Source organism: Phaenicophaeus curvirostris, chromosome 1, assembly GCF_032191515.1.
Source record: "Phaenicophaeus curvirostris isolate KB17595 chromosome 1, BPBGC_Pcur_1.0, whole genome shotgun sequence".
In the NCBI taxonomy this organism is placed as follows: Eukaryota; Metazoa; Chordata; class Aves; order Cuculiformes; family Cuculidae; genus Phaenicophaeus; species Phaenicophaeus curvirostris.
Genome location: NC_091392.1, coordinates 148,005,348 through 148,018,400, shown reverse-complemented (window position 1 = coordinate 148,018,400; position 13,053 = coordinate 148,005,348). Strand labels below are relative to the sequence as shown.

General features: G+C 41.7%; 1 protein-coding gene across 4 annotated transcripts in view; it reads left to right on the top strand.

Moving 5' to 3' along the window:
• The window catches only part of NAXD (NAD(P)HX dehydratase), a 52,824-nt gene that overhangs the window by 21,263 nt on the left and 18,508 nt on the right, over positions 1-13,053 (top strand). For all 4 annotated transcript variants that reach the window (XM_069878448.1, XM_069878472.1, XM_069878464.1 and 1 more), the window contains one exon: positions 2,533-2,641. In XM_069878448.1, the coding sequence (XP_069734549.1) occupies positions 2,533-2,641 (109 nt within the window). The remainder of the gene's footprint in view (positions 1-2,532; positions 2,642-13,053) is intronic.

The following is a 13,053-nucleotide window of genomic DNA, read 5'->3' as shown; positions in this document are numbered from 1 at the left end:
GATAGCCCTTCTGCTTTCAGAGAAGCTGTAGATACAGGATATTTGTAAGGTCCTTAGCTGCATTAACTACAGCTGTCGTGAATACCCAGTGTTTTAAAGTGAAGTTGGCATGATGCTTCTCTGAGGCAGTATTTGTTCTGCTTCTTCCTTTATGAAGAATCAAAATCCATCAGTTATTTTTTCAGCAGGTTTTTTTTTAGCTGATTTTGCAATCTGATAGTCATTATCACTATTTTAAATCTCTTGGCCCTTCATATGCCTTGGGTTGCTTCTTGATGTGAAGTTGCAAAGGAGTTCTGTGAACGTAATGTTTGTAAAATGCTTTGAAGATGAAAAGCTCTACAGTAGGTTTTTATTATTACCAGAGGCAAAGTGAGCAGGAGTGGCTTAATGTTGGACTGTTCATTTCCCCAGAGATGGCTTTGTTTGGAAGAGCGCACATTATCAGTTGCGTTGGAGACAAAATTATCTTATTTCAATCCTGAGTTTAAATAAATTGGCAAACTTTCTACCTAGAAATTATTTGCATGAGGTATTTGTAAAAGGGCAGAGCGGTTACAGTACTATTTATGACTCAGTTCTTAAGTTTCCTTTAATGGAACATTTATATAATGTATTTGACTAGTACTATCCAAAGGTATTTTGAATCCAATCTATTCAAACATCCTTTTATATATATAAATATTCTTATATCTACATGATATAAATATTCTTATATTTATATGAAATACAGATATGTGATATATAGATATATGAGATATTTATTTGAGGAATATATATATATGAGTTATATTTCGCTCTTCGAGAGATAATATCAGCTCCAGCATGTAAATAAAAACGTGGTCTGCATTCAGAAATGGTGACATTTATTAGAGTTTGGTTTGCAGTTTTTCGTGTTCAACCTGCCACATGTAAAAGAGCTGACTTTTTTCTTTTCAGTAGTGCTTTAAATATTTCTTGAATCGTTTTTAACTCCAGCCTGTGTCTGCATCATAAACTGATAGGTGGACAGAACTGATACATGGACAGAATAAAAAAAAAGAGAAGTGAGCTGTTTGGCAAGTTTCAAGCTACTACTGTGCTTCCTTTTGAGTCAGAGAAGGGAGGGAGCTGCATCGTTCAGATGGAAATTCAACTTCAGCTTGCTGAGCGAGGGACTGCTTCAGGGGCACCAACGTCCTCACGTGGTTTGTTGTCTCCCTTGCCCTTGCAGCGGGTCATCGCTCCCACCCACCAGCCGTGTTTTGACAGAGCTGTTTTGTGGTGTCAGCACAGGGCACCTTCGGGGAGCCAGCGCTCCCGCAGCCGGGGATTTCTGAAGCAGCTATTGTCGGTGGAGGGGCCGCTGGGCCGCGGCCAGAAGTGAGGCTCTGCATCCCTGCGGCCTTGAGCGCGCTGCCTCGCTCAGCGCAGCTGCAAAAGCTCTGGGCTCCTGCCTGGCACTTGCAGAAATCATTGCGGAATTTGCTGATTCTGCCAGACGCAAGCTAAACACTTGTTCCCAAGTGGTGTGTCCCATCAGTACAGCTGTTGGTTATGAAAAACATGCAAGGGCTTTCATCCGTAAAATAGAGCTTTGTTGAAGTGTTGCAAGCTTAAAACATTCTGAGTAATGCTATCAAATAGTACCTCGTTGCTTAGCTTGTAGGGAGATTAATTCCCTCAAGCTTCAGTTGAAATGTTCGTTTATTGTCATCACTCATGTCAGAGGTGGGAAGACAGAGAAGGAGGCTAAATTTTTCCCTAGGTACTGTCAGTAAGGATTAACTGATGTTGTTGGGCAGTGCTTTCAAAATATTCTGACCTGTTTACACAACAAACCTGATCAGAATAAAATAAACAATTCTGGTCAGTGGCCGAATGCTGTATTGTGGCAGCTATATTTGGCAGTGGGTTTTCTCATCATTTTTCCAGTGTAGACAAAACCTGAATGCTGCAGAAATCTTAAGCATTACAAGCAGATAAAACCCTTACTGAATAGTATGATTCTTCTGGTGCCTTTGGGGGAAAGGGGACAGTTTGGTTGTAATTCAGTTGGAACAAATGCTTGTGAAGCAACTGACAAAAAAGCGTATGAGTACATTTATCATTTTGCCATGCAGGGTAATAAATAATTGCATCATTTCCAGCAAGCCATGTTTTATACCTGTGAGATGGTGGATCTCTCTCCAAGGTGTAATCTCTGCAGAGAAGCATTAAATAGGGGATTGTGACAGACTCTAAGAATTCTTGGTTTCCTGCTTGGGTTTTACTTTTTGTTATTTTGTAACAACCATAGTGGATACTTGCAGTTACCCTCATTTTATGTGGTAGCCCTTAAAGAATGAATAGAGAGAAATGTTTCATTTTAGAATATTTAGACAACCATTCCATATTTCCTGGATCACAGATTTTTGGTGTTTTGGAGGTTAGAATTGCCTGACAGTCAAGATAGGTAATAACTCTTTCTATCTGTATCTCAGATTCTGAGACTATTAAAACGAAGCCTTTTTAAACTTGTCTTTTTTTTATTTTTTTCCCAATTCTGTTTAGCGATAGTCCCAATGCTGTCCATGAAGTGGAAAAGTGGTTACCACGGCTGCACTCAGTTGTCATAGGACCTGGTTTAGGTAGAGATGAAGTCCTACTTGAGAACGCTAAGGTAATGTGAATACTGATATTTTATTCTGTGTCTCTGTGTTGAATTTTATTACCCAATTTCCTGTCTTCTAGGTTCTGACACAAATGTTTTTGATGAGGTTACTAAATAACAAATTTAATAAAATAATGTTTATAGAAAATTAAAGCTTTTAGTTATGGTCTTCTTTATTAAACTGTAAGCGTCACTCTGAATTTTAAGCACCCATATGGTTGGTTTCATTTGCGTATTTTTTTGATTGTGAAAGTTGCTAATTAAGAAATAGATGTTTACATCTCTAGATAAAGGACTTTGTGTTTTCTTAGGTGCAAAGCACCTGTGTTGTAAGAACATAAATATGTATTTGATTTCCTAATTTTCAGAACCGTATTTGACAACTCGTATCATGAGAGGGACCACAGAACAGGGTCTGTGTCCCCTTGCAGTAAGAAATAATACTCTTAATTAAAAAAACGTTGCAGATTTCTACTCGTGATAAAGAGGAAATCCTGTTTTCAGTCAAGCCTTAGTGGAGAGCTGAAAACAGCTTAGATAGTTCTGTACTCTAAATAATATGTACTTACACTGTCTTCCAGATGATCTCTTGAATTACTGTCAACACATCTTTCTATGTTCAAATTATCTCTTTCAGTCTAACGTCAATCTGATTTTGTGCAATTTTACTTTTTTTTTTTCCCTGAGCAATATTACTGAATTAATCAGTGGTAAAAAAATTACAATTTTTCTCCTAAAGCTAAATAACTTCAAACAAGGAAATAAAAATTCATTTATAATATCTAAGATATCTAACGTAAGCTTCTTTTGTATCAGGATTCCATCTGAGTTTTATAAATATCTGTCAAAGTGCTTATATATATTACAGATATGTATATCAGGAAGATTCTCTGATAGGTTTGAGTTTGGGGTTTTTTTCATCATTGCTAAAAATAATAGTGCTTTTTAGTGAAATACAGGCATAGTTTCACTTCAGCCCATCTGTCCTGTGTGCGCTAGGGTAAAGTTAAAGAAACAAATGTAGCCGATGAAGACAAGGTATTTGAAAGTTACTTCATGCCAAAATCTCCGGCCATGTTCATATGAGCTTTGGATCTGACCTTATTAATTTCAAGTCACATTAAAGCTCAAGTTCTTTTGTCTTCACTGTAATTATGTAAGTGTTCATTAGTTACCCAGTGTTGGTTTTTTAACATGTAACTGGGGACAAGCGAGCCCTGTTTGCCTCCTTGAAGAAGACTGGTGCTTCCTTGTGCAGAGGAAAGACTGATTTCCTGCTTGCTTCAACAGCAAATTTTAACCTCTGTATCACTTTTCACCTTCCAGAAAAAAAAGCAAGTGATGATAGTGCTATTTTAAACTTTTAAAAGTGGCTGGCCTGGTATATAATTTTTTCTTTTCTTTTTAAGCTAACCTCAGCACCCTGTCATGTAAATACAGGGCTGAGATGGAGATTAGCGTCTGCTGTCTGGTCAGGATTTTGTATCAGAGTGGCAGTAACAATGGCATAGAGCTTCTCCTCTTCCTTCTCCTGTCCTGTTAAAGTGCTGAGGTGCAGTGGTCTGTCACCTCTCTGATGCTGTTCTTATGTCAGTTCCTGTCAGTATCGCACCAGCCCATTACCAGTCATAGGGAGGTTTAGGTTGGAAGCGACATTAAACATCATCCAGTTTCAACCCCCCTACTGTGGGCAGGGACACCTCCCACTGGATCGGGATGCTCAAAGCCCCATCCAACCTTGCCTTGACCACCTCTAGGGAGGGGGCATCTGTGACTTCCCTGGGCAACCTGTACCAGTGCCTCACCACTCGTCACAGTAGATTTCTTTCTAATGTCTAATGTAAATCTCCCCTCTTTCAGCTTAAAACTATTACCCCTCATCCTGTCACTGCACTCCCTGATAAAGAGCCCCACCCCAGCTTTCCTGTAGGCCCTCTGTAAGTACTGGAAGGCTACTAGAAGGTCTTCCTGGAGCCCTCTCTTCTCCAGGCTGAACAAGCCCAATTCTCTCAGCCTGTCCTCATATGGGAGATGCCCCAGCTCTCTGATCATCTTCACTCTAACAGATCCATGTCCTTCCTGTGCTGAGGACTCCAGGACTGAACACAGGACTCCTGGTCAGGTCTCAGAAAAACAGAATGGAGGGGAAGAATCATCTCTGTCAACCTGCTGCTCACGCTTCTTTTGATGCAGCCTAGGATATGGTTGGTTTCCAGGCAGCGAGCACCCATTGCCAGCTCATGTTGAGTTTCTCATCCACCAGTACCGCCAAGTCCTTTTCTTCAGGACTGATCGCAATTCATTCACTGCCCAGCCTGTGTTTGTGCTTGGGATTGCCCCAACCAGGTGCAGGACCTTGCACTTGGCCTTGTTGAACTTGATGAAGTTTGTGCGGGCCCTTCTCTCAAGCCCTTGTGTTTGTCCAAACAGTCATGTGTTTGAGCTGCTTCTCTCTTCTGAGCATTAAAAAATTATGATACTAATGCAGTAACCTGAAATTTCTGATCTGTGGCCTGTGGATGGCGTTCAGTTGTGGAATGATCCCAGTACTTGTTAACCAAGTGATGCGTCTTCTCTCTTCAGGACACAGAATGCTTTGCTTCCCCAGCATCTTTACTATGTCACTTGCCTCCCTCGTGTTTGATGCCTGCAGTGTGTGCATTGTAGCATTTCAGCTGCTTTCAACAGTCTGATGGAAAAGAAGCACTTTATGATTCTTTTTCTTTGACTTTTTTTTTTTTGTTTGTTCTTGAGAGCATAGTGATACTCTTTGAATACAAACTTACTGGCTTCCTGTGATGTCTAATTTTGGCCACAATTACAAGTCCTGTTATAAGAAGCTACTCTGCAAGTTACATCCCTCTTATGCTGCCTGTGTGGGTCTGTGCCAGAGCCCTCACATGCTGTTCCTCAGTTGTCTGGGTGAGGGCTGATGCCCTGTCAGAGCTGTCTAATCGTAAGTTTGCAGGACCAGGAGGTGCAACCTCAGAAGAATCAAAAGAAAGCATTTGTTGTATCCTAATAGCTGTGCAGCTGGATCCCATGCAGATGTGTCAATCCTAGTTTTGGCCTGGTTAGACCCTCTAACTCCAGAGCAAATAAGGAGTCCAAACTATTTCACTTCAAGAGAAAGAAACACAAACACATTTCTGTTCCACTTCTCAGCTCTGGAGTGTGCAGACTGAAGGCGCTCTCTTCCGCATTCTGCTTCAAACTTCTGAAATGATGTTACCACATCTGGTGTAGACCTTTGATACCACAGCTGGCTTCTTTATAGGCAACATCAGGGCACCTGTTCCCCACTTTCAGTGTCTGTGATTGATTCTGGCCAGAGACAACAGTACTGTTACCTCCCCAAGATTCACCTCAGTTGGTTTGCTGCTAGGGATGGTTTAGACTTTTGAGAAAGAGCTTAGCTGCCACCTGGAAGCAAGGCCAAGGTCTCTACAACTGCCCTCTATCAATGCTTAAAAGCAGCGTATTTCCAAAGCTAATGAATGTTCTCCTGTTCTCAAACACAGCAATATTCTGTCCCTATCATATATACCCACCACAGCCTTCCTCATTCAGCTGTTCCAGGGATGTTTGCACTTGTGATCTTACTCTGATGTGATTTTCCTTTAGCCTGAGGCTTGGAAATAGGGGTGTTCCTGCCTGTAACATCAAGAGATGTTCCTCAGGTTTGTGAGACAATCAAGTTCCTCTCCTGGAGAGTCATGAGTGCAGGTTCTGAGAGGACTTTGGAAAGAATGTTACATTTCTTGCATAACCCTCTGGGAGAGGAGATGCTGCCTAATGCTCCAGGATGTTCTGCATTCTGCTCATACATAGCAGTTATGGGCTTAGTTATGTCCTCTGTCAGTTTTCAGCCTGTTGTCACCTCCTTTGCCCTGTTCCTTCGGGCATGAATGTGATGTTCCTGTCAAATTTTCTGCTTCTGAGTTTGGTGAATTCAATGGATACTTTACTGGCTATGTGGTCAAATGGACTGATGCAGAATTGGTGGATTAGCCATTACTGTCAGGATCGGGGAAAGTAAAGCATTCATCCTTATGAAGATCCCCTACACTTAACTGAAGTTAAGACCTTGATGTTGGAATAGTCTTGGCTTGTCACTGGGTTCCTTACCTGTTTCCCTGAAGTGGTAGCACTGAATCCTGGACTGTGCTACTCCAGTCTTTCTGTGTTTTATTTTGCAGCACCAAAGTTAGATTGCGATTTTCAGCAGAGCATGCTTGCTTCACTCCTGTAAGAGAAGTAATGATTAATAGCAAGAATGACTCTGTGTAACTCGGATTACATGGTAAAATCGACTGAATTCTGAAACCACATACTTGTTCCTCTTGCTCAATTCTAAATCTTTATTTGAGCTCCAAACAAATGTCCTGAGTACAAGCCTGGGTTCTTCTTTTGGCTGAGGCCCTGCCTAGCTGCCATTTCTGCCCATTGCTGTTGCTGTTTCTCTTCCCACAGCCCCCTCGCTCTGCAACGCTGCCCTCAGCCAGTCATTTGCCCTTAAGGGTCTTTGCTGTCTGTTGGGATATAAATTTCAGAAATCTCATTTTCCACTCCTAGTGATATTGTCTTTAGGTTATGTGGAAATGCCTCGGCTGTAGTTAATGTCTAGCAAAGGGTGGGAGAGGCTGGACCATTGTCATGGATCACCTCCCCAGAGTCTGTCCGGGGAGAGCCCGTTTGAAATTTTCTCTTTCAGATGGATTCTCAGTTCTGCCTCAACTGAAGTATCAGCCTTTCTGTGTTTGTTTTGAGTTAGTTGCATTAACTTCCCCCTTTTCAAGCCACATGCTTTCAGGATTTAGGCCACGCTTCACAGCCTTAATGAATGGTGAGAACAGGATCAGGTGCTTCAGTACACTATCTGCACTGGTTTTTGCAAGATTAAGAGGAGAACATCATACAGAGTCACCTTTTGTTGTCACAGCAGTCAGTTAAAGCTAAATCTGCCACTATGGGCTTTGAGAAACACTTTCCTTTTGATATCTGAGCAACCAGCCCCCTCGGTTCTGTTTGTACCAAGGAAAAGACACCCGAGAAGCCTTCCATGCCAGTGCTGCAGTATCATTAGCATTGTCTGTGGTACCTACCAACATGTACGAATATGAACAACAGGGTAGAACAGAAGAATAGAATAGAATAGAATCATTAAGGTTGGAAAAGACATGTAAAACGATTGAGTCCAACTGTCAGCCCAACACCACCATGCCTACTAAACCATGTCCCAGAATTCCACACTCTACACCTTTTTTGAACACCTCCAGGAATGGCAGCTCCACCACTTCCCTGGGCAGCCTGTTCCAATGTTTGACCACTCTTTTGGCAAAGGAGTTTTTCCTAATGTCCAATGGTTGCACCTCCCCTGGTGCAACTTGAGGCCATTTCCTCTCGTCCAGAGGAGGCCATGAAGATGAGCAGAGGAATGGAGCGCCTCTGGTATTAGGACAGGCTGAGAGAGTTGGGGTTGTTCAGCCTGGAGAAGAGAAGGCTCAGGGGAGACCTTATAGCAGCCTTCCAGTCCCTGAAGGGGCTACAGGAAAGGTGAGGAGGAGCCTTTTACAAGTTCATGTAGTGATAGGGGTAGTGGCTTTAAATTGGAATTTAGATTAGACCTTAGGAAGAACGAGGGTGGTTCACAATGAGGGTGGTGCAAGGCCAGGTTGGATGGGAGCAGCCTGGTCTGGTGGGAAGTGTCCCTGCTCATGGCAGGGGGCTGGAACTGGATGATCTTTAAGGTCCCTTCCAACCCACACCATTCTATGATTCTATGATTAGGTATTACCCAGTGGCAAACTCTTACTAGCCAAGCCTGATTGGTTTCAAATAGCCCTGTGAGAGGCAGAATTCACTCTTCACCTAAGATGGGGCAGTTGCTTGGGTAAGGATGGAGTTGTTTCTCTGTCACGGTGGTGCTGGTGCACATACAGCTTGGGAATCCCAGCTTGAGGCTGAGAGATCTTGGTTGCACTAAGAACTGTTGCTGCTTGTGCTAAGAACTATTAGTATTCTGTAGCTTTCTCATAAATGTCTTGATTAGAAAAACAGTGTTTGAAAATATGCTAACAGGACCTTAAATACAGGTTTATGCAGCTTGCAAGCAGAATTGATTTTCTAATGTAGGTAATGGATCTTGATGGAAGTCATTCATAGTGGAGTGGGATGTTTATTTGCTTTCTGCGTGCAGGCTTATATTATTACTTAACTTGATTGTGATACTTAAAACCGTTTGTAAGCAGAATGTTTGAATTATATACCTTTTCAAGTCTTTGTGAGCATCATTCAGACAGAAACGCTAAAAATAAATGAGCAGTGAAAAATTCCAGTGTTCATTTTAAGGTTATGTTTATTTGTTTCATTTTAAGACAAAATGCCAGCAGCTGACCATGAATATCTTAAGCCAAATCTAACATTAACATAATCAACCATAAATTTGAAACCTTGTAGAGTTTGCTTTGTGACTGCAAATGTTCAGTGGATAAGACAGCCTGAGAAAATTTAGTGCCTTTATTTATTTGGTTTGGGGTTTTTTTTAACTTCGGATTGAAGTAAACGGGATTATTGCTTAAAATTGATTTGGATGTGTTTAGGGATGGAAGTATGTAAATATATCTGGTTAATCATTAATTTGGAAGGGGGGATAGCTAAAAACGAGTGCTGGTTTTCTGCATAACTGGGACAGTATTTCAAAGGCTTTTGCTTTGTTTTCTTGCGTTCGTTGTGTTCAGGATTTATCAGAATTTAGGATATGAATGAGGCAGATATTAAGCTGTTGGTTGCAGTTTTGCTTGCAGTTTGACAGCAAGTGATCGATCTACTTTGGATTCAAAGAGAGAATCTACAAGTGGACCATTCTCATCTTTTATTTATTTTATGTGGAACAGAGCGGGTTTGGTTAGCTGCCATCTATGGCATCTTCAGCTTTGTTAATTGTAGCACAGCTTTTAACATTTCCCAAAGCACTTAATGAGCTTGGATGATGCAGGGAGGTGCTCTTTAGAGTCCTTATCACTCTCCACCTTGTCTACACAAAGTATTTTTCTGTGCACCTGAAAGCCTGTTTTGGAAAACAGAGCCTAGCATGTGGTACTAAGGTTAAAAGACAAAAGACCCAGTTAAACTGAATGGAGCATAATCCAGGAGATAATGAATCTAACTTGTTTCAAATAAAGGATATTCTTCTCTGTTATGTGGCTCTTCATTCGAGTGATATGAGTGGTAGCCAGTAGTTAATCATTTCTTATGTGAGGTTTGAGAGCTTAGTGGAGTGATTAATGGGCTAGTGATAGTTACGCAGACAGGAATATATAAAGTAAAACTGAGACAATTAGGCTAGTTATAGGTGATTTGTATAAATCTTGTTCTGAAAGTGAGATTTTAATGGACGTTGCTGAGTCTTGAAAGATGATGAGTTCTTGGATCAGTTTGTGGGAACTAATGAAAGCATGTTGCACAGTTAACTGCGTGTTTCCAGCACTGGATAAGTAAAAAAAACAAAGCCATTTGCTGAAAATATGGCTCTAATGTGAAGAAATGCAAACAGCAGAACTCTGTTTTTAACATTTTTCAAAGTCTCCTATGTCAAAGATAATGTATTTAGGGAAGCTTCTCCCACCACCCCCAAACCTGACTGTAGCCTTGAGCATAGTCTGGGATATGTGCCCAGCTCTAGCTGTGCAAGATTACAGACTTCTGCTTGCCAAGCCCATTTTCCAAGCATCTCTGCCACAGAGCTGCATCCTGACCTCTATGCAGCTGAGTCCCTGCTAACTCTGCATTTATCTAGGCTTGAAGCAAGGAACACAGAAATGCTTCCTAGGGTTTTCAGTGCCTATTTGTAGAAATTGATTTGCAGCATGTTGGGGTCGAACTTGTTTGTTCCGCTCAGTCACCTTGGGGAGGAGGGTGTGCAGAAATGCTTCCCACTGCAGCATTTACAGGGAAATCTCTGGCTATTTCTTCCCCTTTTATCTCTCTGTTCCAGACAAAACCAAGGGTTCAGGATTATTGGATGAGAGCAGCATCCGTGTGGAAAATACAAGCAATTATAGGTGGCATTTCAACAGCAGTTTCCAATCCCAGCTTTCAGTAGACGGTTCTTTGTATTATAAAAGGGCTGCCACTGCGTTTTGATTATTTAAGGTTGTATGAGACCTGACCAGTGCCAGGTTATGCACATTTGCATGTCTCTACCAAACCATTTGCCTTGAGTCTGATGACTCCAGCTTAGTCAGCCAGGATCCCGGGTCAGTCCAGTGTTATCATATCAGTATCAGTGTTATCAAATCAGTAGCCCAGGCTAGAGCAGTGGAGCTAAACTGCGCTATCAGTCACTTTAATGTACGCAGCATTCCAGAAGGTAGTATTTGAGCTTTTAGGGAGTGGGCCTTTCAGCCTCTCCTGGGCTACAGGCAGATTGTCCTGCTGGAGAGGTACAGCATTGACTTGCTCTGCAGGGCTCAGCTGACACGAGTTTTGGATGTGTGGATGCAGGCGTGGTGTCTCCCTGGCAAGGCACACACCGCCACAGTGCCACAGATGTCTGGCACTTACCTGTTTGGATAAGCAGGAGATATGGCTTTCTTTTAGAAATGCAGTTATTAACAAATTGGGGTGCAAACTCTTGTTTAAAGGACCTCACCTGCTTAGCAGCTCTCCTAAGATATTTCAACTTTACTTTGGAACATCTAGCAGAAGATTTAATGACATACTTGGCATTTGCAGGTTGCAATAGAGTGCACCTTTGGTGGGCTAAAGGCAAAGTTACACTGCTTCCTTAAATGTTTGGGTGTCACCATGGTCAGTGCAGTCCATTATAATGATGTGCTGAAGCTTGAACTTCTTTTTGAGCACATGGAATATGTATGTATTTTTCCAAGAGTAGGCCAAGACATGACTCTTGAAGGGATGTAGGAACTACAGTGTCTATTGATAATGTCAGAAAAAGGGAACTTTGCCTGCAGAATCTTTCCTCAAAGAGGTAGAAGGATGACAGCGTGATGCATCCTTAGTGAAAATCAATTATGTTGTGGGGTAGATGCTGCTATTGTGGTTTTCCGTTTGTTTCATTGAAATTCAATCTTTTATTAAAACCACTGACTCTAATTTCCTGATTCTTCACTTTGCAAATACCGAATGCCAAAGTTATTGTGTAGCTAAACCAGTCTGTCAGGAAAAGCACAAGTAGTAATACAACTAATAATATATTAAAAGTCATTGTAGGCATTCTGCTGCCAATCCACAGCTAATTAAAAAAGCTGAAAAGTATATCTAAGTCAGATGTGGGCAGAACTGTACATAATCGTCTTTTCCAAGGAGCCATGGAGAACCAGCTCATATGCTGTTGTGTGCAGGCAGGGTAAATAGGATCTCTGTGTTATTGCTGGCTCGTGGACTTGGGTGGAGAAGTCCAGACTGACTGCAGAGTTCAGCAAGAGGATATGAGTGTTGTTATGAGTGTACTGCCTGCTATCCGCTCCTGGTGCCTCAGGATGGCTGCTCTAATGAAGAATTCCATGGCTGATGAGGTATCCTTTGACTGTACTTAGGAGCTACGTGGCAATTTCTTCCTTCTTCACATGTTCCCCCCATTCCCCTACTAGCTGTTTTTTGTAGCCGATGTCTCACACTGGCTCATCTCAGACAGTTCCCTTTTTCCATAACAATTCTGGAAGTGTGCAAGAGCCCTGAATGTCCAGTGTTAGCGCAGTGCAGGTGAATCTTGTGTTTCATAGCGCAGCCACAGGCTATGGATAAAGCATTTTCTTCATTACTGTGCCCTCTTCTCAGCAGTAGCCTGTCAATCTGTTCCTTCAAGCTTCTTCCTCCTGCATTCCTTTGCAGCCTGAAGGGTTCTGAGTTTGTGTGTGTGTGTTCTGTTCTGGTTTCAGTGTGTTGGGGGTTTTATGTTTTGGTTGGTTGGTTATTTCCCAAAAATAAATTGGAATTTGGTTTTGGGACTCTATTTTAAAATTACCCGGTGAAAGCTGGGACAGAGAATACAGATTTCTATTAAAGTGAATGCATCACATTTCGTGGAATGGCTTCCATGATAATGAAAGAATTAATTAGAACACATAAATTCTTCACCCTTCCTTTGTAAATTTTCCTCATTACAGTAAAGGTTTAACTTTTACCCAGATACTGGTTTCTGCTGTGACACAACATCTTTTTCAGTTCTGATTGAGTAGGTTGCTTGCATACAAGTCCTGGATACCCTGTCGGAGAAAGATTTTTCAGGAAATTGTGTATTTCAAGAGTTGGAGTGGGAGTAGATTCAGGTTAATTTTGCCCCTTCTGGCTCTCCTCCCCTCAGCCACCTCCACCAAAAATTGCAATCACTGAAATATTATTTGGAACATTCCTAAATGTTGAGTGTTTGGTGCCACTAACAAATGATAACTCGGTGG